This window comes from Thermoascus crustaceus (assembly GCF_041956765.1).
Source record: "Thermoascus crustaceus strain CBS 181.67 unplaced genomic scaffold VTN00scaffold_3, whole genome shotgun sequence".
Taxonomy (NCBI): domain Eukaryota; kingdom Fungi; phylum Ascomycota; class Eurotiomycetes; order Eurotiales; family Thermoascaceae; genus Thermoascus; species Thermoascus crustaceus.
The window spans coordinates 490,738-516,836 of record NW_027192529.1 but is presented as its reverse complement, the minus strand read 5'-3'; the positions used below and the strand labels follow the sequence as shown (position 1 = coordinate 516,836).

At 50.4% G+C, this 26,099-nt stretch overlaps 15 protein-coding genes across 15 annotated transcripts; 7 read left to right on the top strand and 8 right to left on the bottom strand.

Annotated features, from left to right (window-relative positions):
* Nucleotides 1–74: 74 nt before the first annotated feature.
* On the top strand, nt 75–1,654 carry VTN00DRAFT_5381 (uncharacterized protein; the record flags this gene model as incomplete). The annotated part of the gene is made up of 4 exons (XM_069431906.1): nt 75–208; nt 349–365; nt 416–543; nt 1,550–1,654. 4 exons carry the CDS (start codon nt 75–77, stop codon nt 1,652–1,654), a joined length of 384 nt encoding a protein of 127 aa, XP_069287818.1.
* A 17-nt stretch (nt 1,655–1,671) lies between these two features.
* VTN00DRAFT_5380 (uncharacterized protein) lies at nt 1,672–2,192 on the bottom strand (the record flags this gene model as incomplete). The annotated part of the gene is made up of 2 exons (XM_069431905.1): nt 1,672–1,908; nt 2,070–2,192. 2 exons carry the CDS (start codon nt 2,190–2,192, stop codon nt 1,672–1,674), a joined length of 360 nt encoding a protein of 119 aa, XP_069287817.1.
* Nucleotides 2,193–2,243: 51 nt separating this feature from the next.
* Nucleotides 2,244–3,874, bottom strand: VTN00DRAFT_5379 (uncharacterized protein; the record flags this gene model as incomplete). Its single annotated transcript, XM_069431903.1, has 2 exons — nt 2,244–3,497; nt 3,566–3,874. The coding sequence occupies 2 exons, from the start codon at nt 3,872–3,874 to the stop codon at nt 2,244–2,246; spliced, it is 1,563 nt and encodes a 520-aa protein (XP_069287816.1).
* Nucleotides 3,875–4,213: 339 nt separating this feature from the next.
* Nucleotides 4,214–4,754, top strand: VTN00DRAFT_5378 (uncharacterized protein; the record flags this gene model as incomplete). The annotated part of the gene is made up of 2 exons (XM_069431902.1): nt 4,214–4,330; nt 4,488–4,754. 2 exons carry the CDS (start codon nt 4,214–4,216, stop codon nt 4,752–4,754), a joined length of 384 nt encoding a protein of 127 aa, XP_069287815.1.
* Nucleotides 4,755–4,764: 10 nt separating this feature from the next.
* Nucleotides 4,765–5,454, bottom strand: VTN00DRAFT_5377 (uncharacterized protein; the record flags this gene model as incomplete). The annotated part of the gene is made up of 4 exons (XM_069431901.1): nt 4,765–4,774; nt 4,848–5,017; nt 5,071–5,151; nt 5,206–5,454. The coding sequence occupies 4 exons, from the start codon at nt 5,452–5,454 to the stop codon at nt 4,765–4,767; spliced, it is 510 nt and encodes a 169-aa protein (XP_069287814.1).
* An 812-nt stretch (nt 5,455–6,266) lies between these two features.
* VTN00DRAFT_5376 (uncharacterized protein) lies at nt 6,267–7,062 on the top strand (the record flags this gene model as incomplete). The annotated part of the gene is made up of 4 exons (XM_069431900.1): nt 6,267–6,299; nt 6,356–6,379; nt 6,460–6,519; nt 6,577–7,062. 4 exons carry the CDS (start codon nt 6,267–6,269, stop codon nt 7,060–7,062), a joined length of 603 nt encoding a protein of 200 aa, XP_069287813.1.
* Nucleotides 7,063–7,122: 60 nt separating this feature from the next.
* On the bottom strand, nt 7,123–7,381 carry VTN00DRAFT_5375 (uncharacterized protein; the record flags this gene model as incomplete). Its single annotated transcript, XM_069431899.1, has 2 exons — nt 7,123–7,331; nt 7,375–7,381. 2 exons carry the CDS (start codon nt 7,379–7,381, stop codon nt 7,123–7,125), a joined length of 216 nt encoding a protein of 71 aa, XP_069287812.1.
* A 616-nt stretch (nt 7,382–7,997) lies between these two features.
* Nucleotides 7,998–10,117, top strand: VTN00DRAFT_5374 (uncharacterized protein; the record flags this gene model as incomplete). Its single annotated transcript, XM_069431898.1, has 6 exons — nt 7,998–8,069; nt 8,247–8,416; nt 8,527–8,583; nt 8,640–8,760; nt 8,817–9,424; nt 9,475–10,117. The coding sequence occupies 6 exons, from the start codon at nt 7,998–8,000 to the stop codon at nt 10,115–10,117; spliced, it is 1,671 nt and encodes a 556-aa protein (XP_069287811.1).
* Nucleotides 10,118–10,225: 108 nt separating this feature from the next.
* VTN00DRAFT_5373 (uncharacterized protein) lies at nt 10,226–10,480 on the bottom strand (the record flags this gene model as incomplete). Its single annotated transcript, XM_069431897.1, has 1 exon — nt 10,226–10,480. The coding sequence occupies one exon, from the start codon at nt 10,478–10,480 to the stop codon at nt 10,226–10,228; it is 255 nt and encodes an 84-aa protein (XP_069287810.1).
* A 577-nt stretch (nt 10,481–11,057) lies between these two features.
* Nucleotides 11,058–12,359, top strand: VTN00DRAFT_5372 (uncharacterized protein; the record flags this gene model as incomplete). Its single annotated transcript, XM_069431896.1, has 4 exons — nt 11,058–11,254; nt 11,431–12,064; nt 12,127–12,216; nt 12,276–12,359. 4 exons carry the CDS (start codon nt 11,058–11,060, stop codon nt 12,357–12,359), a joined length of 1,005 nt encoding a protein of 334 aa, XP_069287809.1.
* A 448-nt stretch (nt 12,360–12,807) lies between these two features.
* On the bottom strand, nt 12,808–13,598 carry VTN00DRAFT_5371 (uncharacterized protein; the record flags this gene model as incomplete). Its single annotated transcript, XM_069431895.1, has 3 exons — nt 12,808–13,062; nt 13,137–13,435; nt 13,553–13,598. The coding sequence occupies 3 exons, from the start codon at nt 13,596–13,598 to the stop codon at nt 12,808–12,810; spliced, it is 600 nt and encodes a 199-aa protein (XP_069287808.1).
* Nucleotides 13,599–13,896: 298 nt separating this feature from the next.
* On the top strand, nt 13,897–14,962 carry VTN00DRAFT_5370 (uncharacterized protein; the record flags this gene model as incomplete). Its single annotated transcript, XM_069431894.1, has 5 exons — nt 13,897–13,946; nt 14,015–14,048; nt 14,109–14,475; nt 14,566–14,727; nt 14,787–14,962. The coding sequence occupies 5 exons, from the start codon at nt 13,897–13,899 to the stop codon at nt 14,960–14,962; spliced, it is 789 nt and encodes a 262-aa protein (XP_069287807.1).
* Nucleotides 14,963–15,301: 339 nt separating this feature from the next.
* On the bottom strand, nt 15,302–16,104 carry VTN00DRAFT_5369 (uncharacterized protein; the record flags this gene model as incomplete). Its single annotated transcript, XM_069431892.1, has 2 exons — nt 15,302–15,394; nt 15,463–16,104. The coding sequence occupies 2 exons, from the start codon at nt 16,102–16,104 to the stop codon at nt 15,302–15,304; spliced, it is 735 nt and encodes a 244-aa protein (XP_069287806.1).
* Nucleotides 16,105–16,403: 299 nt separating this feature from the next.
* VTN00DRAFT_5368 (uncharacterized protein) lies at nt 16,404–20,014 on the top strand (the record flags this gene model as incomplete). The annotated part of the gene is made up of 6 exons (XM_069431891.1): nt 16,404–16,485; nt 16,609–16,882; nt 17,005–17,102; nt 17,162–17,301; nt 17,355–17,543; nt 17,597–20,014. The coding sequence occupies 6 exons, from the start codon at nt 16,404–16,406 to the stop codon at nt 20,012–20,014; spliced, it is 3,201 nt and encodes a 1,066-aa protein (XP_069287805.1).
* A 1,059-nt stretch (nt 20,015–21,073) lies between these two features.
* VTN00DRAFT_5367 (uncharacterized protein) lies at nt 21,074–25,223 on the bottom strand (the record flags this gene model as incomplete). Its single annotated transcript, XM_069431890.1, has 6 exons — nt 21,074–24,325; nt 24,385–24,738; nt 24,805–24,906; nt 24,972–25,017; nt 25,076–25,101; nt 25,167–25,223. 6 exons carry the CDS (start codon nt 25,221–25,223, stop codon nt 21,074–21,076), a joined length of 3,837 nt encoding a protein of 1,278 aa, XP_069287804.1.
* Nucleotides 25,224–26,099: the final 876 nt, after the last annotated feature.

Genomic DNA, 26,099 nt, shown 5'->3' with positions numbered 1-26,099 from the left:
TTGATTTCTCGATTATTTGAATGGTAGCTCTTGTTTTCTGTTGCTTCCTTTTTCTTTCCTTGGTTAAACACGATATGCGGCGTTTCCGTGATCATATCTGGTCAGGTAAAACTGTTCTGTTTGTCGGACCTCGCGAGTATTGTTACGACCATTTGTCGCAGTCAGGACGCCTTTACAGATCGGTATCTATGTTCTATCTTGGAAGGCAGTAAGTCAGCCACATGACGTCTAATCATTAGCCCGTTGACTTTATATAATACCTACCAATATTCTTCCTTCCTCTTTCTAATAACTCTTGAGGGATATGCTGAAGGTCCTAAATATACATATATATTACAAGTAATCAAGATTTATATCTACTTATGGTTCGTTTTCTTTTCCATGTGCGACAGGGTTACTAATATGACATCGAAAGAACAAGCTCAACGGAGCCGTCTCTTGCGTTCACAGCTATGGTCCCCACAGACCGTGCCTCAATTATATGGGATGAACCTTGTCCGCCTTGTCCTCTCGCGTCTCGAGGATTTCCCGGAAGATCAGGACGTAAGAGCGGGTATTTTGATTTTCGAAGACGGGTGGATGATGGAGAGAGCTGGGAAGCGTAAGTTGGAAGAGTCTGGGAGGGAGGGTGGCTCAAATGAACTAGTGGAGTAGGTATGTACCTACTTCCTCCATGGAGAGATAGATAGTTGCCTACCTAATATTATTCTCTAAGATGATTCTTGTGCATTGGATTAGGTTTCTCCGTGAATGACGTCAAATGTCAAATATGGTTCCGCAGTATGTATGTATGTACATATGTCACATCCATGGATTCGCCTATAGTGAATCGGAAGGCTCTAAATGCTGGATGTCCGTTGGAAACTACCTAGGTAGATAGGTAGGTAGATCATCTCCCGCACTTCCCTCCCCGGACTGAGCAAGCCATCTGTCTTACCTTAACAGTATTGTACTGCACATACCATACTGGAGATAGATGGATGTCATCACAGAGTGGACAGACAAGTGACGCGTATTCCATATTCCACGCAACATTATAGTAAGTTGTTTCCATGCCGGGTCGAGTTGAGTTGTGTAGAGCAGATGAGAGCAGCTGCAAACAGACATAGAGAATATATGTACCTACCTACCCGGGTATCTAATAACTGTCAATATTACTACTACTATTACATCAAAGGAAGAAGAAAAAGCAGAGCTGTTAAACCTTAACAACTAATGATATAGGACCTGCAAAGGTTTGGTTTTACTGCGCAATTATATAATAAATACCTGATAACTATACGTACAACCCCTAATCGACAGACCAGTGCTGACTGAATGGAGAGCATATCAAGATGGCGGGAGTGATGTCGTAGCTAGCAGCGTTCTCCTCTATGACTACCTACCTAACCTACGAGGCAAGTCAGTAAATGAATTGCTTTTCCTGCTGGCAGAAGTTGCCAAAGGGAATTCCACCCATAGAAATCCCGCCGTTACACTACACCTTCAACCTATTTCTCCGGGTTTCATTCCTCTCTTTCTTCATCGACTGACATACTAGATCATCTAGGTGATACAATCTGAAATTCTGTTGTACTTGTACCTGCTACATACATTCTCGACCCCATATCGATCCTTGCTTCATTCCTCCCATCGGACAAATTCGCCACAATAGACAATAAACAATAAAACTTAAAACTTATAGGAGACACATACACTCATCTGGTAGGTAAGGTAAAAGAAAAACAAGGGGATAAAGTACAAAAGAAGAAGGTACGGAATCGTACAAAGTGAAGTAGGGAAGAGAAAAAGAAAGGAAAAAAGACAAATTGTGGGAATGCCAATGAGAAAAAGAGATAAGAGAAAAACAAGGAACGGGAGTCTGAAAATAAGAACTAGAGGAGAGGGGAGACCGTTATGATGGAGATGCTTGTGGTGGTGTGATCGTCAGTCTGTCATTGGCTCATCGTATCAATTTGGTCTTTTTCTTTCCTTCTTGTCTGTTCTGTCATAACAAGGGAACGGCCGTGATGGTGACTCGGTATCAATCTCGTGAGTGCTCATGAGGCTTCGTTTCGTGGTCTGAAAACATTCTGTCTCGCTTTGCCCCTCTCTCGGCTGGAGAAAACAGACAACAAAAAGAAAATGGTTGGCGAATGAGTGAAATAAGGATCCTGGGCCCTAGCCAGAATGCGGAGTCGAGAATGACACATATGGTAGGACTTCGCAGCTGTATTCCTCCGGATATCTTACAATTTCATTCATTAGAAGTCGTCATCGCCAAATCCCCAGCTCCTCTGGTTCACGTTTCGGCTTGCACGCTTGGTTGCAGGTGGAGCAGCCTTGTCTTGCTCGGGAGATTGGTCGTATGCTTCCCAGGAAGCGTCCATCATCTTAACAGCCTTGATTCGGTCACTGCCGATGGGCTTCTTGTTCTCATTGTTAAACTTCTTCTCCGGAGAGGCATCAGTGATTGACCAGTGGCTGTCAAAGTCTTTCTTGCGGTGGGTGCCATTTGGCTTAACGGCGAGCGGGGCCTTGGCCTCCTTTCCAGGGGAAGGAGGGTTACCTTCCTCGTCATACACGTTGTTCTGGTAAAGAGCCATGCCCCTGTTGTGCGCAGAGGCTATGATCCTCCTGCTGCCTCCGTTTTCACCGCTTGGCAAGTCATCATCCTGAAGCTGGAAGTGCTTCTCTGCGTCACGGCGCGGTTGGACAACACGCGGCTTCGCTGGCGGACTCTGCTGCTGATCACCCTCGTCGTCACTCCATCCAAAGTGACGGATATCCTGGCCTCTGAGCTTGCCCTTTGGCTTTTCGGGGGTCGTGAAGTCTTCGAAGTCCCACTGAGACATGTGCTGCGACTTCGGACGGGAAGGAATGTCTTTGATCTCCCGCTCACTGTTGTCTCCTCCCAGCTCAAAGTGGCTGAACTTGGCGGGGTGAGTCTTGTAACGAGGCTCCTTCTTCTCCCTCTCCTCCGCCGCAACCGTTTCATCGTCATCAAACAGACGGGGGCGCTGGAAGTTCTTGCCTGCTCCAACCTTGGGGGCAATCACACTATCCCTCTTAGGAGAACCATTCTTGGTGGGTGTCTCCTCGGTATCATCATCCCCCACGAAGAGCTCACCGTAGTCGCGTGGTGGGGGCTTCGCGGAAGCCGCTGCGCGTGGAGCGACGACTGGTTGTGTTCGATCCTGACTAGGAGAGAGGAGTTCGAAGAGGGACTCAGCGGCATAAGGGTCCTTGAGGGGTTTCTTGCTAGGAGTGAAAGGTCGCGACGAATCCTCGCTCTTGTCGCCGTTACTGCTCTGCGCCGCTACGGAGGAAGGTGTAGTTGTTCCTGTTGCTGCAGAGACGACAGAGTTAATCAGGCGTATCTGATCCTGCGCGTCGCGAATTGGCCAATTGCGCCCGCGGGAGCCAATGACTTCGACCTGTTTCAGCAACGATCCCTGGTCCCAGTAAAGTCTGATCTGTTGGATCTGGTTCTGAGCATTGAAGCGAACGATATGCACCTGCACGCAATTGATATTAGTTGGTTGATGCAAGGGAGCAGTGACCAGTAGAGGGGTCGAGCGCGTACCATGGGGAACGTCACCACGCGGTCGGCTAGGAAATTATCGTCCAGCGAGGGGAGATAAGCCCCGCCTCCAGAGACGAACTCCAACGTCGTCTCGACATCGAGGCAAAGGGAATCAGTGGCCTGAATCGCAGCGACGACCTTTTCCGACTTCTTCTTGACGATCTTCTGCTGAGTGGAGAGATGCTTGAGCACGGCGCTCGACTCGTTGAAGGTGGTGGTGGTCGTGACATAGATCAGCGACGCATCGGGAGCAAGTGAAGCACTGCTTGGATCCGCAAGGAATCTCTCATACACGGCCTTGAGAGACATCTTGGCTGCGCGCACGCCGGGGGGTGGAGATGGACAGATGGGTTGTTGATATTTCTAGAAGCGCGACCGCGGGCGGGTAAAGAAGGAATGACAGGGCGTGATGAGATGCTATACAGTACAGAGGGCTCTCAAACGTTCAGGAACTGAAGTTACTGCGCTCAACCGCCACAGCGATGGGCCTGGAGTCCTCTGAAAGTGCACGAGAAGACGCAGAGAAGAAGCGCAGCCTTTTCTTTCAAAAGGATGGGAGACGAGGGGTTCTTTTTTACAGCGGGTACAGGCCGATGAGGACTCCGCCCAGCCCCTGCGTGCAATGTTTTCGGCGCGTTTCTCTCAGGGATGACTCCGGCTCCAGGCGCCATCGCCGCCCCCGAACAAGCGCACGGCTGCCCGGAGACACACCAGCGTTTCACCTGCTGCGCTTGTCGCTTTTGGGTCCGTCTCTCCGGCAACTACGTACGTGCTTTACAGCGACCTGCCTCAGAAACGCGTCGCGCAAGAGTTTATTAATTGATTTCCGTCTAATCCTATCTGTCCCTGGTAGTACCTAATCCAGCATCACCCCTGTTATCAAAGGAATATTCCGGCGCAGTTGCCTTGCCGAGACTGATAGTCAACATGGGTCAGCAACACCCCCAAGTATCACGCCGTGGCTTTTAACGCACGGCAAAGCTGCAATGGGACCATGATCCGAAAGCATGCATATCCTAATATACCGCCCAAGGTCTTTATGGCGTCAACTGCCTGCGCGTCGTACCGGGGATTTGCAGTGCCTAGCCCGTCTGGTCTCCTCGGCGGGAGCGCTGCGAGTATATCTGATGGTATCCGCTCGAATCCTCGCAATGTATCGTGTTCGCTTCGCTGGTCAACGTTCAGCTGACGCGGTTGCTCTACAGTGTTCTGTGGTTGTCGCGAAGTGTCAGCACCTTGGCAAGAATAGCAGTTCAATATCCGCACGAGGGCAAGCACTGACCCTAGGAAATCTTCTTTGATTGTGCCAATTGCATTGATGGCGGCCACATCGGGCTTCACACCAAGGATCTTAAGACGGAGGCTGGTCCCTTTTTCAATGACCTGGTCACCATGATCCGTGTATTGAGGAGGCACCGTGTTCGGTTCCCATTTGATATCCGAAGGGATGTTCTTGCAGCCGTTAGCAGGCAAGCAACTCGAGACACTCATCCTGTGGTACCTACTTTCCGCGCAATGAAGACAGACAATGGGCCCGCGAGAGTAAATATACCCGTAGGCTTGACGGATGTCACGATGGCGTCCACCTGCCCATCTTAGAATCTGCACAAAACAGGGGGCGAAACCGTCAAACGGCATACCGTCTCTCCTCTAAATGGTTTCCAGATGATCGCTCGATACTTTATGGTGTACTCTGCATGTCCACTTCCCGGAATCACTCGCCCTTCACCGATGTCCACCATATCCATAACGCAGATCACGAAGTGGTCACCGGTACATCTCCCTTCCTCCTCCTCGTTGAGCCTATTCACAAGGTATTCCTTCACGTTCGGCCCGAAGTAGGACGGGTGTAGGGAGACGACCTTTGTCTCTTCTTTGAGGAAAAACATGGTCGGTTTCGATCTCAAGAGAACCAGAAAACGGCGGAAAATATTATTCAAATAAACTGATGATCCACAAGAGTCTTGTAAGAAAAACTGCGCTTTATGTCGCGATAGTTTGAAGCGTAGACTGGTTATGCGAGACGTGAGCTGCGTCGGAAGGCGACCCGTTTGAAGTTAGGCTCGAGAAAGAAACGGCGCGCTCGAAGAGTAAACGGTGGATAAAACACAGATACCAGTGATCGCGAGTCGTCTATATTAGAGGGAAAGCTGCGCTGTCGTTCTGAAGCTCGACAGGTTCGTCAGTTTGCCATAATGCTGGGAGACCCGCAAACGAAGGACTCCGAAGTTCGCTCTGACAGAGGGAGATGGCAAAAAACGCGCAGAAAGAGAGACTGCCCTCAACAGGAAGCGCACCCGCCTCTGTAACACGCGACTGGAGAGAGATGAGCGTTGTGGTCTCACTGACCTTTGCGGAACCTTCTGTTCAGCAGCTTGACCGTCTACTGTAGCTAGGCCGCAACGAACATGTCACATGACCGTCAACGGCCGTTGCCCCCGTTCGCAATACGATTCGACTTTCCTCGGCTTGTATGCCGTACAGGTTTACTTCACATGGCATCCGACGTAACCTGGTGTGTCTGAACCAGGTCGTATAGCGTACGCTGCTGGGCAAGCGCCGGCTCCCCCGGATTCTCCTTCTCCACCTCTCCGTACTAATATTTACCTCCTTGTCGTCGTAAGCCTCTCTGCGATCGTGCATTACCGCTTTATCGCTCCTTCAGCAGTACAGCCCTCGTATAACAAGACACCAAGACGCCATGGCTCTCAACCTCGAGAGGCAGCTTCTTTTTGTAGGTCTTCTTTTCAAGCTTTAGTAGTCTCTGGGCAGACGCTTACTCGGGCACAGTACGGCGCTTACCACCATAATCCTGTAAGCTAACCATGACTGCCATCAAGCCACAGCCTTTGTTTGATGGTCTATTTAAAGGGCATCGCTAAATAGCCCACCAGGTTAATGTCGCTATTCATATCACGTGTGTCCCCATACTACTGATTTCCTTTATTCTCCTGGTAAGCCAGAACTCTTAGTCTGTAATGGATTGCACAGCGCTGACCAGCCAAATATAGGCTACCAACAGCCCGACCTTCTTTACCCTGCCCGATGCCCTTCAGCACAAGTATCTCCCTCTTAACGTAGGGACGATAGTCGCCTTTATCTATTCGACAGTGTATATCCTGTTGGAGCCTGTTGCTGGAGGGATTCTCGCGCCGCTCCTCATTGCCGCCACGGCGTATGTGAACTATCTGACAAGCACATACGGACCGACTGTATCATACTGGGCAGCTGGTATTCATGTCGTGTCTTGGCTGGCGCAGTTCGTCGGCCATGGCAAGTTCGAAGGCAGGGCTCCGGCGCTGCTGGACAATCTGATCCAGGCGTTTCTGCTTGCGCCGCTCTTCGTCTGGATGGAGATCCTGTTCTCTCTGGGATACCGCCCGGAGTTGAAGTCAAGACTCGACAAGGCTGTGGAGGAGGAGATTGCCAAGTTCAGGAAGCAGAAGAACGGCTCTGCGAAGCCGGCTACTAACGGCAAGGCCAATGGCGGAACATGAGCAGAGACTGCATTGAGGATTTGGATGAGATTGAAGCGCGCCTAAGGAAATGATACACGTCTAGCCGCATGCCCTGGGAATATGCGATGACGAGAATGGCATGAGCAGGGAACCTAGTACCTCGAACCTCGGCTGGACGATGAGGGATATTCTGTATGATAAATGGCCGGGAGAGGTTCCTGAATACCTCTGGGATCGAAATATCCGCTCAGTCTTTCTTTTGTAACTTTCCTTTATGGCTGGAAAATAATGCTGCGTCTTCCAGCACACTGTACTTTTGTATGATGACTAATCTAATTTCACACCCCGCACCTGCCATCCTGTAACTATGCCTATTTTTTATTCCGGTATTACTTTCAGGCAGATTGGGCTTAAGACCTGATACACGTCATGGAAGTCCATGGCCACTACCCCAGGCTCAGATCTTTGAACAGCGCATACTGCACAGGAAACGAAACTGGAGCAGCGGCTTCGTTATGTGGTTGCTGTGACGAAAGTCACCTGAGCGAACTAGTACAGCCGCAGATCCGAAAAGCAGCGCTGGGGGACGGGATGGACAGGTGTCCTAACCGAGCAGCGGGAATCATGGCACCAGCCCTTGCCAAGGGATAAACAGAACAGACGTAGGAATAAAAGCAAAATATATAGAGGCACAGACCGGGCTACAGGAACAACTGCCCGCACTTTGCCTTGTAGGTATCCCCGTGCAGGGTGCGCAGGACAGACGGTGGGCAGCGGCCGCACTAAGGGCCGATTCGGACGGGCTGCTGGGGCTTTCGGCAAACTAGGCTTAGCCTCGCCCTCAGAATCCTCCTCCCCCGACGACAAAGCTCTCCTTCCATTCATCCACAATCCTTTCCCTCCCTCCAACCTCACCCCAATTCTCTCCTCTCCGTCAGAGAAACCACTCTCTACCCCTCTGAACCTCTGTCACAATGTTCAGGAACGCTCTGCGGCAGTCTGGCCGCGCCGTGACCGCCGTCTCTGCCACTGGCAGAATCGCCTCGGTGAGCACATCCCCCATCCAGCACGGTTCACCTCATCGCATCAGAGACGACCCGATCCCGGATCATCCTTCAATTGGTGATCTGGGCGCAATTGAGGACCCAAGATACCCTCTGCGACTGTCGTGACGCGCCCCAGGCCCAGTATTCAGCCGTTAACAAAATTTGCCTCGTCTACAGGTCCGCGCGGCTGTCCCCGGCCCTCTGGCCTCTGCCTCCAAGCAGATCCGTTCATATGCCGCCGAGGCCAAGGCCTCGCCCACTGAGGTCTCCTCGATCCTTGAGCAGAGAATCCGCGGTGTTCAGGAGGAGGCTGGCCTTGCTGAGACCGGCCGTGTCCTTTCCGTTGGGTACGACCGTTCCGCTCCCCCGAACAAAGTCATCGAAAATCATCGCATGCGCATCGATTTGACATCACAACGAAAGATTGAAAATGTCTTACTGACAAATCGGTACACAGTGACGGTATCGCCCGTGTCCACGGTATGACCAATGTCCAGGCTGAGGAGCTGGTCGAGTATGTCTTGAATATTCCGATATACCCCGCGTTAAACAAGCACTAATTTAGCTCAGGTTCGCCTCTGGCGTCAAGGGCATGTGCATGAACCTGGAAGCCGGCCAGGTCGGTGTCGTGCTTTTCGGTTCTGACCGTCTTGTCAAGGAGGGTGAGACTGTCAAGCGTACTGGCCAGATCGTATGTATTGAATTATGCAGAGAGTGGGATGTCCGTTCGACTAACTGGATATCAAGGTCGACGTTCCTGTTGGTCCTGAGATGCTTGGCCGTGTCGTTGACGCTCTTGGAAACCCCATCGATGGAAAGGGCCCCATCAACACCTCTGAGAGACGCCGTGCCCAGGTCAAGGCCCCGGGTATCCTGCCCCGTCGCTCCGTCAACCAGCCCGTCCAGACTGGTCTGAAGTGTGTCGACTCCATGGTGCCCATCGGCCGTGGCCAGCGTGAGTTGATCATTGGTGACCGTCAGACCGGAAAGACTGCCGTCGCCCTTGACGCCATGCTTAACCAGAAGCGTTGGAACAACACCAACGACGAGACCAAGAAGCTGTACTGTGTGTACGTTGCTGTGGGTCAGAAGCGTTCCACCGTCGCTCAGCTCGTCAAGACCCTTGAGGAGAACGACGCCATGAAGTACTCCATCGTCGTTGCTGCCACTGCTTCTGAGGCTGCTCCTCTGCAGTACATTGCTCCCTTCACTGGCTGTGCCATGGGCGAGTGGTTCCGTGACAACGGCAAGCACGCCGTCATCATCTACGATGACCTGTCCAAGCAGGCTGTTGCCTACCGTCAGATGTCTCTGCTGCTGCGTCGTCCCCCAGGCCGTGAGGCTTACCCCGGAGAGTATGTGAAATCCACTGTATCTTCCCCAGAGTCCTTACTAACTGTCCCAGCGTTTTCTACCTCCACTCCCGTCTCCTTGAGCGTGCTGCCAAGATGAACGACCAGCACGGTGGTGGTTCCCTTACTGCCCTGCCCATCATCGAGACCCAGGGTGGTGATGTGTCCGCCTACATTCCTACCAACGTCATCTCCATTACCGACGGTCAGATTTTCCTGGAGGCCGAACTGTTCTACAAGGGTGTCCGCCCTGCTATTAACGTCGGTCTCTCCGTGTCCCGTGTCGGTTCCGCTGCCCAGACCAAGGCCATGAAGCAGGTCGCTGGTTCCCTGAAGCTCTTCTTGGCCCAGTACCGTGAGGTCGCTGCCTTCGCTCAGTTCGGTTCCGACCTTGATGCCGCCACCAAGCAGACCCTTGCCCGTGGTGAGCGTCTGACCGAGCTTCTGAAGCAGAAGCAGTACCAGCCCATGGCCGTCAACGAGATGGTTCCTCTGATCTTCGCTGGTGTCAACGGTTACCTTGACAGCATCCCCGTCAACAAGATCCTGCAGTGGGAGGATGACTTCAAGGCCCACCTGAAGACCAACCACGGTGACATCCTCGAGGCCATCGACAAGGAGGGCCAGATCAGCAAGGAGCTGGAGCAGAAGCTCAAGGACGTTATTGCTGCCTTCAACAAGAGCTTCAGCGCATAGGTGAGCAAAAGACAACCAGGTGATTAGTCCACCATGTTCTGTTTTTTCCTGACGCTATGTGTATAGACAAGATAGCTTGTACAATTTGAGACCAGTATTTTCCTTTTGTCAAAATACTGTCATTGGGATTGTTGGTCTCGGGATGACCGTAATCTTCTCGTTCCTGAAGTTCGACCCTCTGTAGCCACAGGGAGAAGGCAAGGAGTGGAAAATGTGCAAAAAAAGATCCTGTACATCTATATCCAGCCGCAGATTAAGGGATGGGCATAGGTCGATGGGGTTTACGTTAGGAAATGTGGAAGGCATTTTCGCGTTTCCGAATGTCTTGTGATATTTATATGAACACCTAGAGTCGCAATGCATTTCCTTTGTTACGTCATGACATTTTAAGTGCCGTGTTGTCGGTCTGCTTTCTAGTACATTCAACAACTAGAGGACGTAACTTATGTATTCTACGATCTCTTTTGGTATCCAGGAGAAAATGATATCAATGTATTCAAGGATCATATGTCGTCTCCGAAGATGTCAGTATGTGAACTCTGTCAAGGAGTATGTGTTATAGACCCATGTGGAAAATAATGCCTATTGGTGGTATATATACCGGAGGTATAGAAGCACCTGGAGGAAGCTTGGTAGCTCAAGCACTAGGCATAAGTTTCAGATCGACATTTGAAATTTCAAAGATCACTTCAAATAAAACATGCTAGAAATCATATAACGTAAAAAGGCTGGAATCCCACAAGAGGTCAGTTTGAGGCATTTAACGGCTGTCTAACTGTTCCATACATACATCGGCCTAACGGCCCTCGTTATCGATAGGCGAGAGATATCCCGATACCAAAATTTTATCCAAGCCCCTCCACACTTCACCCCGCGCTTTGCAAAACATCTACCCAATTCCTCCACTCTCTCTTTTTAAATAGATCCAGCTGTTGCGCTAATGGCTGCAAGTACAGAGGCAGGACCGGCATCCTGCAAGGTGGTGCTGGCGCGCAACGTCGCCGACCGCCTGCTGGGAGAGGTCCGCGAGGGTCTGAAGGCGCTCGAGAAGGGTCCTCACCTCGTGGGCTTCCTGGCGAACAATGATCCTGCGGCGCGAATGTACGCGCAGTGGACAGAGAAGACTTGTCATGAAAAGTGAGTCAAGTTGCCTGAGTTTATGCGCATTCCGTTGCTGTTCTCTTTATACAATGTATCCGATTCGCATCTTCGAGCAGCGTTTCCCTGTGACTCAGCGGTTTGCGCATTTTCGCAAAACTCTTGATCATACTTGGTATTGAATCTAGTGTTAACATCTATGTTTTTCTCTACAGTGGATTCCGTTACAGCCTTCGTGAGGTCGAGCGCGAGAACATCGAAGAGGCCATCCTAGCTGCCAATGCCGACCCCGACGTCGACGGCATCATCGTATACTACCCGATCTTCCACAACAGACAGGACCAGTACCTGCAGCAGATCGTGGACGTCTCCAAGGATGTAGAAGGTCTCAGCCACCGCTACATCTTCAATATGTACCAGAACATTCGCTTCCTGGACCCCGAGACTCAGCGCCAGAAGTCGATCCTACCCTGCACTCCGCTCGCCGTCATCAAGATCCTCGAATACCTCCAGATCTACAACACCATCCTGCCGTACGGGAACAGACTGTTCGGACACACCATTTGCGTCGTCAACCGCTCCGAGGTCGTTGGTAGACCCCTTGCGGCGCTGCTGGCGAACGACGGCGCCTGCGTCTACAGTGTGGACGTCACGGGCGTGCAGAAGTTCACCCGCGGGGAGGGGATCAAGAAGCGCAGACACGAGGTTCTGGATATGGAGGGATGGACGCTGAAGGACGCGGCACCCCTGTGCGACGTCGTTATCACTGGTGTTCCTGGAGAAGACTTCAAGTTCGACACGAGCCTTCTGAGACAGGGAGCTGTTTGTGTCAACTTCTCCAGTGAGAAGGTAATATAGACGCCGTCTTATCTAGGATATCCTATTTTACAAATCGCTGACATGAGATCCAGAACTTTGGCCCCGAAGTCAAGGAGAAGGCTTCTATCTATGTTCCCGCCATTGGAAAAGTCACTATCGCTGTTCTCATGAGAAACCTACTGGTGAGTGAATCCTTTCATCCTCCTTGCAAAAACCGTTCCACATCTAACTCGTATTACAGAGACTCGTCCAAAACAGAAGAGTGGATGACGTCAAGCCTGCCGCGGCTGTGGAGAAGCCTGGCACTCTCGAGTCTGGTGCTTAAACAAATAAATTCCGTGACATTCGACGAAACATCGAAAATGCGGATATATTGTTCAACAGTCCATGTTAGAGCAAGGAAGGAAGCAAAAAAGGCCTATAGAGTTGGGAGGGAATTTTGTATATGTATACAGAGAAGGGTGTTCAGCGTTTAACACGCGACGAGATTTATGATTGATGATCTTTTTTTATCTTTGTTAGATTACAGTGTGTTTCTACTTTTGGAACAATCTGATATTTTTGAATTCAAGTAAATTTTCCCCAATCAAAGTATCGTATCGCTATAAATCATTGCAAGCAAGCATTCAGATGAGCCTTAATTTAATGCAGATAAGAAGCAATTTGAAATATTCCTCGTTTCGTTTTAACTCAAACTTCCTGACAAGAAGCAATTATTGCTCGTTTCACTATTTCCTCTCTTTCCCTCCCCTGCTACCATTTTTGTCTTCAATCTACTGTACGCCTACATGGCTCGACGAACCTCCCGTCCTCTTCGCCGTCTCCTTCGCGGCAAGCCCCAGGACCTCGATCTCACTCGAAAGCCAGCGCCGCAGAGGTTCCGGGTGGAAGACACCGTCCGCGGAAAACCAGGTCGCAAAGGAGGTCTCGATCTCCTTCTCCTGGAGGACTTTGTTCGTGGGGGAGGTGTATTTGATGTTCAGCTTGTAGAGCGAAGAGTGTTTCTTCGTGGAGGAGCGGATTACGATCTGTTTGGAGCCTCGAATGATCAGCTCTCTGCCTTCCTCAATACTCACAGCAAAAAGAAAGAACGTAGACGTACCGTCTCCCCAGACTTCCTCGTCCCCCGGAACACCTCCCCAGCTTCAACTGCCCATATCCAGATCGTTAAGATGGAGTTGAGCACGAAGTACGAGATCACTGCGGCCAGGACCCATGGCGCTCGTGTCGCTTCCCATCCTAGCTTCCGGTCAACGTAAAACGTGGCGCCTGCAATCGCGACGGCGGTGTAGCCCAGGACAAGGCGGACGTTGGAATTGGTATTGTTTTGGGTGAATCTGTAGGGTTCCGGTAGGGTCGTCAGGTATGGGGTCAGGGCATCGTCGGTGGTGCTCTTCAGGTCTATTAAACGAGGATTAGTGTATGTCCACTTTATAAGTCTGGTGAAGTAAGAGGAGCTCAGCATAAAGCTATCACTGGAGATGTCAACGTTGCAATAGAGGAGTTGTAAGCACGAACCGTTCACGGAGTAAACGGGCACCTTCGGTGCCTCTGTTGACGCCATTGAGGAGGTTCAAGAGAGCTTGAAATTTAGGACACAGAATAATTCCTAAAACAAATAGATCGCAGATCCCGGCGTTCTACGTTTTGTGTTGACAGCCCTCCCAAGGGGAGAGAACCCAACGCGGAGTTGCGGCGAGCTGTCCACTCCGCAGCTAAAGCGGCGTGTCACATCTCCGTACCCGTATCTGACGCTAAGCGCAACAACTCCAGATCGACTCGACTTCGAGTCCGAACCGACTTCCTACAGCAAGTGCTCTCTCCCCCTAAAACCTCGACGACGAGCACGATAACTGGCCACAATGGCTGTGCAGGGGGTAGAGCAGACGATCCTTCGGGACCCGGCTCTATTGTGAGTACCTAATGCCCTTTTGATGTCCGGCCTGTGGAGGGATGTGAAGCTCACATGTAATGCGATAGCTACTGGATCCTGTTTCCAATTACTGTTGTCATGGTATGTTTCTCGAATCTCTATAATTCTCTCTTGACCCCTAAATCTAACTTCTTAACACAGATCCTGACTGGCATCCTCCGCCACTATGCCACGGTCCTGATGAACACTCCTCCCAAGCCTCCCCAGACGCTCGCCGAGTCCCGCGAACGCCTCGGCCTCCTCCGCGGCGTGAACCTGCGCAACAACGCCTGCGCAGTCCTGACCCGTCCCGCCTTCGAGATGCGCAAGAACTACCTCGTCTCCGCGTACCAGAGCGGCGCGTTCCTCAAGGACCCGGCCAGCCGCGGCCAGCCTCCGGCGAACCCCATGACGGATCCGGCGGGCATGGAGGCCATGATGGGCATGATGAAGGGGAATATGATGATGATGATCCCGCAGACGTTGATTATGAGCTGGATTAATGCGTTCTTTTCGGGGTTTGTTATTTGTATGTTTTCCCTTTCCCCTCTGTTTTGCGTGGTACAGTAGGAGCGATGCTCCAAGTAATAATGTTGCTCCAGAGCTGACATTGAAATAGTGAAACTGCCATTCCCACTTACGATCCGCTTCAAGTCGATGCTTCAATCCGGTGTTATGACCCGTGACCTCGACGTGAGGTGGGTTTCGAGTCTTTCGTGGTACTTCTTGAACCTGTTCGGTCTTCAGTCGATCTTTGGGTTCATCCTTGGCAGTGACAATGGTGAGCAATGGTTTATTTCCTGTCTTTTTCAAGTGAGAAATACTAACTGGTTGCTTTAGCTGCCAACCAGATGGCCGCCCAGATGGCTACGATGAATCCTGCGGCTGCCAACCCTTTCCAGCCAGGCCAAGACCCTGATAAGTTGTATCAGAATGAGGCGGAGAATCTTGAGGTCATGGAGCACTTCTGTATCCTTGATGGAATTGAGGAGAGAATACTCCATAACCTTGAGTAAAAGATGCCGTTGGGGAAGTTGGCTAATGGTAGGCTGGGGGATTGTAGGAGATGCGTAGTTCAATAAGCTAGATCGTCGGATGATAACAAGGTTTGGCTTTGAAGTAGTTCTAGGCATATAATCAATCTGTATATTTATTGATGAAAACGATATGTTAGCTATGTATTTGTCAAAATGAATAAACATCTATCGCGCTAAACCATGACTAGTGATGCAATGGAGTTCCAAACACATATACCCTTAAAAGGCCCGATCGGATTGGATATACTAAGAGGGATGACATGCTTAACAATCCAAACGCCGCACGATCCATAGACTCCAAGTTCATAAGTCGTGAGTTTACTTGTAGTTGATCACTCCTTTCAGGGCCCAGACCTCGCCGTTCGAGACCTGCGAAACGACCTTCTCTACTTCAACGTTGCCCGGTTGGATCTGCAGAGAAATCGGTGTCAGTATATATGCGTCATGTGAAACGGATCAATAGGCTGGATACAACTCACAATGATCTTGTCCCCATCCTTGGTCCAGCTCAACTTTACTCCACCCAGGGTCTCAACCTCCTCCCCTTCCTTCCACGGACTCACTGGCACCACATGCGCCTCAACGAACCGTCTCAGATTCTTCTTCGCCCGATCCTCGCCTTCCCGCCCCTTGTACGCATTCACCTCCCCGAACTGCTCGTAGTCCTCGGGGTCCTCCCACGGTTTCCGCGGCAGGGACTGCATCGCGCTGTTCAGGGGCGCGAGGACGGTGGTGTTCTGGGCCTGGTCGTTGAGGCGGGTCGAGACGGACTCAACATCGCGCGTCAGAGAGGCGAAGATGTGGACGCTGCGGGTCTTGGAGAGGATATCGGAGATGACGAGGTTGGAGGTTGAGCCGCCGTCGTTGCTGGACTGGGTACCGCCCATGATGGTGAGGGGGTCCTGCAGTGGGTCTTGCAGGACGTTCTGCTGCAAATTCAGGATGTTGTTGTTATTATCTCGTTGAAGGAGCGCTCCGTGCTGTGGGTGAGGAGCGTTTAGAACCGGAAGGGGGAGGCGTCTTCGGCCGATGAAGGAGCGCGGCTGGATGCCGTTGATAGCCGATACTGTGGATATGAATAGAGTCAGAAAAGTAATATATGTTAGGATATGATTCTGCATTGTGTTCTAAAGATACGCCCTGTGTAAGCATAGGGATGATATTCTCCGTAGGTCTCTCCTGGTATGTCCATACACCGCTGAACACATCGATCATGACGCAAGATGGCCCAGCCTGCCACGTGACGCGGAGTTCCCAGACAGAACAAGAACAGACCAATCAGCTTTCACGTGATCGTTATCGATAAGCAGACCCAGATCGGCCACAAAAAGCGTCATGTTCAAGCGCGCGCGGCGAGTGGGACTGCTTTCCTCTATGTCCCTCACAAGTAGATAAACGCGCCCTCTCTCGGTCAGGCAAGATGTCAGCCCTGCAGACCTTCTTGCTGGTCGTCGATCATGACAGGCAGGAAGCCATTCGAATTGCCGAGAAAACTGCCCAAGGTAAGTTACCTTAAGTTAATGTTCCTTCATTTCCAATCCAATGCGGGGAAAAAGAAAAAGAAGGGCGCTTGCTTGCTTGCTTTGTTACTGACCAGTCGCTAATCTATCTATTTCTTAAAAAAGAGGTTGAGAACAGACAGACGACCTTGATCGAAGTGGTGCAGTCCTTGGGAGAATATATCAACGATGAGAATCCAATTATACGGGGAAAGGCCGTCTCGTACCTCACCGCGGTCATAAAAGCGCTGCCGCCGAAATACCTCACGAGACAGCAGATCCAGGTTCTGACAACGTTCTTTTGCGACCGTATTGAAGATGGAGGTGCTGTCACCGGTCTGGAGACGCTCCAGAAGCTGGACAGGTTTACCAGGGACATGGCGCAGGAGACGGCGAGGGCGTAAGTGCATCTGGATCGATTTCAATGCGATATATGTTGCATCATGTCGGCCTTTTCTGTTAATTGAATTCTAGAGTTGGAGTGCTCTAAGTTGACAAGGGAAAGAAGCTAACAACGTCTAGTATTTTCGAACATTTCCAGGAACTACAAGCCCGACCGCAGTCTCAGAGATACCAGGTCTATCACTTGCTAAATGAACTCATGTCCAACCACAGAAAAGGTGTGTTATTTGCGCATTGTGATTGATCGAATCGCACCAGAGAGAGCTAACATGCGCAGCGTTGCATGACATGGGTGACGAATCGCTCGTTGGCATAGTGGATCTGATGACTGGAGAGAAGGATCCTCGCAACCTTATGCTCGTCTTCTCAATCCTGAGAGTAGTCATGGTGGAATGGGATATATCAAACCATGCTGAGGTATTGTCTGATTGGATTCCCAGAGGCGTGAGCCTTTAAACTGACTGCCAAAGCTTCTCTTCGACTCGGTGTATAACTACTTCCCGATCACTTTTAGACCTCCGCCAAACGACCCTTACGGAATTACAGCACAAGACTTGAAGGGACGTCTGCAGGATTGCATATCCTCTACAAAATATTTCGCTCCACACGCATTCCCAGCTTTGTTGGATAAACTTGACTCCACGTCCCCCAATGTTAAGGTACGTTCTATTTCACACTCATGTCTCTGCGTTCGTTTCTAACGAAATTTCAGAGAGATGCTCTTAACGCATTGTCTGCGTGTGTAAAGTCATATGACCCGAACACTGTGTCAAGATACTCTATCATCATTTGGGATGCGCTCAAGTTTGAAATCCTCAATGCTCAGGAAGAGTTTCTCTCGGAACTGTCGCTTCAGGTTCTGAGAGAGATTGCGAAGCGCCTTTCGGAAGGGGTAACCAATCTCTCTCAGGACCTGCCTCTTGCTCAGTTCTTGAGACCAATTACCAAGGAGTGCAATGAGCAACTGCGGGAACCACAACAGAAGCAGGCGAGCCCTGCCAGACAGATTCTGAGGTCTGTTTCAGCGGCATCAGCGGTAGCTTTTATTCTCGTCGTTCAAGCTGTCGTCGCACCTCTATTTACCATCTATCAGGAGGCCGATGGTATTGCCAAACAGAGGGCTCTTTTGGAGACGTTTGTGACGCTGTTCGACTCTGCCATTGAAGTATTTGGGACCTGGGGCACGCGAGACGCCGAGGTCCCTCTTGAGAATCCACTTCTTGCCTTCCAAGATCAATTTTCTGAGGTTCTGAGTCAAGCATTGATGGGTACCGCGAAGGAAGAAATCTCATTCCGCATGAAAGCACTGGGAGGGTTGCTGCGTTTGTCCATGCTGCGCAAATTCTTCCAGGACAACGAGATAGGGCTATTTGTGCAGTATCTCGATGAGATCATCCTGAAAGAGGAATCGGTGGGCAGTGATGACTTGAAGAAGGAAGCGATCAAGGCACTGGCAGAAATATCGAAGTACAAGCCACGGTTGATCATGGATATAACGTTCCCCGCGTTTGTTGCTACCCTCCCAGACTACGGTGACGAGGAAAAACCCGAATACCTGAATACTCTCGAGACCCTTGCACAGATCAGCGTCGAGAAAGACATATTCGAGACGTTGGTTCGCAGACTACTGAGCAAGCTTGATATTTTGCTGCTCAAAGACGAACCTGGTTCTCCAGCGTACCCGCGAGCAATTCTCTTGACAATCATTTACGTGATGGACCGGAGGGACGTGAAGCAAGATCAGAGTCTGCAGTCTTACTATGAGAAGATTGTCGTGGGTCTTTGCCGTAAGGCAGCAGAGTCAGCTTCGGGGAAGGCTAAAAACAGGATACTAAACGACGCGAGTGTCCTAGATACTCTGGGAAGACTTTCCAACCTCATTGTCCGTGCGCTTCCTAGAGACAAGCAGGATGAAGTTGCAGAGAATGTCTACACGCTATTTTCCACGACTGGGAACTTCGTTCCGGTTCCTTTCGCGGTGTCCACAAGTGAGGACCAGCGCCGTACGATGATCTTGTCGACGTATCTTCTCGCAGGACTTCCGAAGGACTCTTTGAAGCTACCATATACGAATCCAGACATGTCACCTCTGCTTGATGAGCTTGTTCAGCTTTCTCTGGCTGAACGCGACCAATCTATTCAACTTGCACTGCTTCGACAGCTTGCTCTCCTGGTCAACAAGTTCCTTCCAACGCCTCAACTTCCCCTCGCATCCGAAATTCTTGACTCCATTTTGCCTCCTGATGTCCAGGACAAGAAGCTTAGTCCCGAATCTATAAGGACTATCTTCTGGGTCTCAAAAGCCCTCATTCTTCGACTGGCGCCGAAAACGACCGAGATACTTACCTCTCTCTTGTCTCTTCTCTCTTCCTCCGACCAAGTAACCAGCGGGCTTTCCGCTCGCGGCTTCGCCATCCTTCTCAGCGCCGATGATGTTCTGTCCACCAACAATGGCGCGAACATCCGACTGCTGTCCAAACAGCGCGTCTTCACGACAGTCGTACCACTCATCTCCAGCAAGATACGCGAGCTCAACACCGCGGGCCCCGACTCTGGCGCCCCAAAACACATCAAGCCAGCGTACCTAACAGCACTCTCTGGCATTCTCTCCACAATCTCTCCATCCCTCGTGATGCCAGAACTCCCAACCCTTCTCCCCCTCCTCCTTCAAAGTCTAGACCTCGAAGACGCAGGCTCTCAAGCCGTCAAAGCCGCCACCCTCGAAACCCTCTCCGTCATCATCCACGAAAACGGCGTCAGCGTGATTGACGAAACAGGTCACGTCCAGAGCCTCGTCACGAGACTCTTAAAGACCGCCACTTACATCCCTCCTGGTAAACCCACGAAACCGGAGCAACCTGCTCCAGTTCCAGGGACAACAAACACCCCCCGTCTCCGTGCCCAAGCCCTGAAATGCCTCTTCCTGCTGGCCCGCGCCCCCTCGGACGCCAACGCCCCGCCCGTCGCCAAGGCTGGAAAGCTTTCTCCGCTGCTACCCGTGAAGAATCTTGTCCTGCGCTCGCTGCGGACAATCCTGGATGATCCAAAGCGTGATGTGCGCAAGGCCGCTGTCGACGCGAGGGGCGCGTGGTTGAGAGGGGTGGGGGATGAGGGCGATGATGAGGATTAGGGGCGAGATAAAGATAAGAATTAGATGAGTGGTCTAGTTTTTATTGTATTTTGTCTTATGTAGGTAGGTTATTTAGGCGTTTTTTTATTGTGTTTTGACTTGGGGATGGATATGTGCGATGTGATGTCGGGTATATGCCACATAGATGATGACTTGACTGGACATTTTTCATTTTCAAAAAAATGGTAGTGATTCTATTTCTAACGATTCAGTTTCACAAAAAAACGGAAGGGAGCAGCCTGAGATTATCTTATCGATAGATCATCACCTATCTGAACTTTTTTACGTTTTACGGACTATACTGTAATATCTTACAGGCCCTATTGATTGCCGAATGCTACTCCGCCTCCAACAGTTGAGCTATCTACATACGTTACGGTGGCATGGATATAATACGAATCGATCTGTAAATCTTTGAAACTAGAAATACTTGTCATTGTAATGTTTATTAAGCTCTCTAAATAGGGTAGGTATGTATGAGCATGAATGGATGAGAATGAGATGGCTAGCGTCTTCCCGAAATAAAGTCAACTTGACTCGTTGCATACATGGATTCATGAAGAAAAGAAAGTAATAAGAATAGCAATTTTCATAATGACTTTAACAACTTGAAGAGAAGAGGAGAAAAAAGAAGAGAAAAGAAACCTGCCTGCCTAGGCCACCAGGGCCCACAGGGAATTAAGTAAAGTTGGAGAGGAATAAAGTCCGGCCCATCTGTAAAGATGTACCTAACTAGGTATGTAGCAAACAAACAAAATGAGAAGCATAAGGTGGGAAAAAAGGAAAGAAGGAAAACTAATTAAGCAGGACTTGCCAACTTCTGTGTATTGGAGCGAGAGAAGTTCCTGTTGTAGATATGAGAAGACTAGACCGGTAATATTCTCAAGTAGTATCCATCCCAGTAAGGCGTCAGGCTCTTCATTGAAATCCATTGGGAAAGGAAGACGAATGATCTTTCGAACTGTCGGAAAGCAGGTTGCCACAGTATACAGCAGGTCCGTACGAATCAACAAAGGAACAGAAGTTTAAGCCAGGATGGCATGATCCTCTAGAAAGTTATCACCAGAACTCCGGATTGAGCGTCGGATCCAGAAGTATCATCCTGCCCCGTACACTCGCACTGTCCATGTCCTTGACGCTCTGGATCTCCTCAAAGTTCTTGCCCTTCTGCTCGTACGGGACCACGGCGGTGGATGGGCCGGTTATTTGACCAACGGTGGGAGCAGCACCTGCCGCCGCCGCCGCAGCAGCCAGAGCATCGACCGTCATGGCGTTCATCGCGGCCTCTACGCCCGGTCCAGAGTTCCAGAAGCCAATGCCGTCAATCTTTTCGACGACAGTAGTCAGGAGGCGGAACATCTCGCCGATTCCTGCCTTTCCGATTGCAGCGGCGACGGGACTGATGGTTGAGTCTTTGACATCGTTGTTGTCGTTATTGTTGTCATGGTTGGTAGTGGTGTTTGGATGGTTGGGAGTGACGAGGTTGGCTTCATTGCCCATGAGGTCGGAGCTGCACCAGTCCTCCGTGCGTTCGCCAAGTTCGAGGCTCACGTTCGAATGAAGGACGTCCTCGATTGCTGGACTGACAACGGATACCTCGTACCAGAGGCGTCCTTTCTTCGCCATCTCATCTGGATGGAGGCAACGAGCACGCAGAGCGCTTGGGTCAGAAGCCGCGGTACCGGTGAATAGCTCTTGGACCTCTGTGATCTTGAGGAATATGTCCTGTCGATCGTTGTCCGTTTCACCTGCATCACTACTTTCTTCAGCGCGAGTCATCTGCTTCTTTGGAGTAACTGGATTGAGCTTCGTATTGTCAGCGGTCTCAGGAACATTAGAAGTGTTGTCCGGTCGAATGTAGCGATGGCGGGTCCAACGTTTCATAAACACTTTTTCTACTTGGAGAATGCTGTCTTTGGGAATTCTTGTGAAGATCCTTATCAGAGACTTGTCAGGAGGGATCCAAAGGTTGTTCATGATGTGTTGAATCGCACTGTCGAGCTCCTTGTCGGAGCCGCGAACTTGCTCAATCACACCGGTGACTACCACGCTTGCGTCCCAAGTCTGCTTTGGGAAGTGGAGGTTTACTGCCCCAAGGACCGGCGTCAACTTCCTCACCGTAACGTTCCCAGTCTCATCAATGACCATGACGATCTGCTTATCATTCTTGGTTCGGCAATGATATTCATAGACAACACCGTAGTCTGCGTATTCTTGTTCGAAGAGGCGGCGTTTCCCAGTGCTTTTGGATGATTTCAGATCCACAATGTAATCGATGTCCGCGCCAGACGAAGTAAGTCTCTTGATGAACTGAGTACTAGGGGTGGAGAGACTGTTCCTCGGCTGGAATATCTTATTCCATTCGCTGAGAGGGATCGAGCCCCCCTTGTAGGTTTTTGGCAGGAGCGGCGTTAAGATTAGACCAATCTGCATCTCCAAGGTTAATGCGCCTGGAAAATATTGAGCGGCATCTAAAACAGGTTCAAGGGCCTCCAAGAGACGCTTTATGCTCTCTTGCATCTTCAGATCAGCTTCTTTTTTTCGAGCACCTTTCGCCTTCTGTTCAGGAGTTATCAGGCTCAACGTTTGCTTTCCTCTAAGTTCGGGAGCAGCTGGCTTGGCTTCAGGTTCAGTCGGTGGCTTTTTAGACGGCTTTTTAGACGGCTTTACAGACATCTTTCCCCAGGCATCTTCCAGGGTAGCCTGTCTCTTTGCCTTCATCTCAGCCTTCTTGGCCGTCTTTGCATTTTGCTTACCCGCTTTATGGCTGGGAGTGCGGTAGAATTTCCTAGTCACCACTTCGTCCATCGTCTGCTTCTCTTCCTTCTTCTTCTTCTCATATCCCTCCAGTTCAGCTAGCTTCTCATTGCGTAGGTAATGATGCGCCATCGAGCGTGGCCTTGAAGCGGCAGAAAAGGTTGAGTATTTATCATCCTCGCACGCAACATATTCGTGTTGGATGAACTCTTGCTTGAGAACGGACAAACGTTCCTCGCACTCAGCCATCTTTTCTTCTTCAAAAGTGGCAGACTCGAAGCCGCCCGCACGACTGTTAGTGCTGGAACGGACAGTCCGAGAATCAGATGGGGATGTCTTCTCGTCCATGATCTCTGCAATATCAGGCATAGCTGCTGCAGACTTGGAGTCCAGGCTATCATTCGCGGCATGGGGTATCAAGGCTGGCTGACTGAAAGATAAGGTGTGCTTCGTATATGAAGTAGGTACCACCTTTTTTGGTGGACTGAACACGTCAATTAGGTGACCTTGCCCCTTTCTGGTATTGAAGGTGTTAGAACGGGACCTGTCTCCATTTCTGACTACCGGGACGTTTCTCTGGGGCCTTTGGGTTTGCTTTGGAGTCTTGTTTAGCCCATATCTCGTGGAGTCGAAATTCGACGGAAACATTGAATTAGAAGCAGGAATCACCTGATTCTCTGGTGTCTTTGGCCGCGTCGGAGTCCAAGAGACATCTCGAGGATTGCTGATCGTAGGCTGTTCGGTATCAATCAACTGCCCAACTTCAGGCTCCAAAGGCGTCGCTATTTTTGTCGCATTCGTGTCGCAAGACACTACCGTAGATCTATGGTCGTCAGCCGGCGGATCAAAAGTATCTTTGGCATTGACAGGGCTCGATAGATGAGGAGGTTGAACAGATGCTGTCGCCAGGGGCTGTGACACTGCAACCGGTTTTCGTATTTTGACTCCCGGGACCTTTTTAGTTTCTACAACTGAAACAGGAACAGGAACAGGTGTCTCCTTGACTGGTTCAGGTGGGTGCTCATCATTCGGCTCCGCCTGAACACCGACTGCACCTTTCCTGACTCCCTCAGTAACCCACTGATCAACTTGCTCGGCCTTTTCTCTTGTAAGATACGGATGGTCTGCCGCAGTGAAGTCCGAAGCGACTTCGGAAATTGCATCATGACGTCCCATCTCAGACTGATGCGATACTGATTTGGCGGTAGTAACCTTGTCAATGTCGCCTTCGAGGAGGGCAGCATAGTCCTCTGCTGTCCCTATTTCCTGGAATTTGAAATCCGTCCAAATGCGTGACCTTCCAGGCTCTTTGGTGGCGCGAGGGGGGTTCTCGATGTTTACCGGGGTTGTGAATACCTCGGTGTCAGGATCAAACTGTTCAAGCACGGTGACATACATCTGGCAGAGTCTGAAATTTGTGCTTAAGTTTGGATCTGTGAGGATGCGAGGCAGTGCGACAGGGTTCAGGCTACTATAGTTCTCAATACGGAAACGGACAAGATTCTCCTCTGAGGCCTGGATGATGTTCGTGACTTGGGGACATGCCACGAGCGACTACGACTTATTAGTATCATGACGGATCCTATATAAGAACAGAAGACGAGAAAACTCACGAGTGGCTTCTCAATCTGTGTTAACTTCTCCAATGCATCGTCAACATCTGTTGCGTTGCTCCCAGAGACTTGAATTCCCTTCACATCGTCTTCGATAGAAATTTGAGTGCCGGTGAGAGTCGCAATCTCAGAAAGGACGTCGTGAAAGGTGCCCGCAAAGCACCCGAGGCCGCCATTGGGGGAAAGCCAATACTTGGTGCACTGGTCGTTTGAAGAAGTTGGCGTTTCTTCATCCGAGCTATCGTCCAGCAAGACCAGTTGCTCCCGCTGCTTCTTTTCAGGAGTAGCTTCACCGCTGTCTACTCCTTCAGCATCAACGGTACTGGAGACCTCCAGTCGACGAATCCGAGGAATCTATTATAGTTTGCATCAGTAGGCTGTTCCTAAAGTAGAGCACAACGCGAGACGGCATCTACATGCCTCAAGCAAGTCTTTATTCCTCTGATCTTCTATAAAGTCCGTCACGAGTTGTCCAAATTTTGTGATCGACTCTTCGACGTTTCCACCCTTGATGACGAAGACCTAAAGATTGTTGTTGTCAGTTGAAGGTAACACAACCTGAAGACGGGGACACTCCGACAACTAACATCATCTCCAGAGTGATATTCACAATCGACACGAGAAGATTCTGATCTGTGAAGCAGATTAGTTAAAACCAAAAACAAAAAAAGCCATTGATTCTCAGACGTACTTGAAATGGTGGCAGATCTCTTGCACCTAGAAGTCACGTTAGCCCCCACTCGTCCCTAGCATTCATCTTCTTCTGGAACGACACCACCTACCCCCACTTCCTCAAACGCCCAGGTTGACGCAACCGTCAGCCTCGGCTTGGCTGCCATAGCTACCCTCCTAAAATCGTTTAAAGTCGAAACGGGGATGCGATCTGATGAGGGTGGCCAAAGAGGCAGGCAGCGAGATGCGGAAGGGCAGCTATCCTGGGCCGGGTCGAAGCCTTGGGATTAGTGCGATCGCTGTCGAGGACACCGAAAAGCCAGTCCTACGAGAGAAGTCTGCAAGGGAGTTTGCTAAAGTGCAGACCAAGGATCAAGGTGTCTCAGAGATAAGAGAAGGAAGAACTTGCAAAGGAGCACATGTAGAATAGAACGCTCTACCTCCTTGGCTGTAAGATAAGAAGCCCGATCTTCGCAAGCAACGTGGGAGGTAGAGAAAGACAATTTAGAGAACACAAAAGAAGTTTGCCTTCAGACCTGTCTCTCATAAGACGAGTGTGGCAACAAGCCCCGAGAAAAACGAGTACAGACGCAGGTAGACAAATACAGACGGAAATAGGACAATGACGTGACAGATAGACCTCCAATGCACCACAAGACCCAGGAGGGAGAAAAGAAAGTGAAATCTCAGAAGATGTGAATATGATCTAACAGAAAAATCAGCCCGAGAGGTGGGGTTTCTCAGCCCTTTGATACAACAGACAAAGGGTGACGGCTGATTGCAGATGGTGAAGTGGTTAATATCTGTTGGATTCACAATTTCAGCAGTCACATCTGCTTAGTCGTCAGCCGCCGAGCGACAACCAACAGTACGCGGACCAGCGCATCATCTTTACGGCATAGGGAATGCACAACTTTAGACAGTTACTTCCTTTGTTGAGATGGGATACAATTCGATCGATCTGGTGGCCTGCGCTCGGTGCATGGGGGACCTGACAATAGTACTGGCGGAGATTGGGGTAGTCCGATGGAAATCACAGAGCA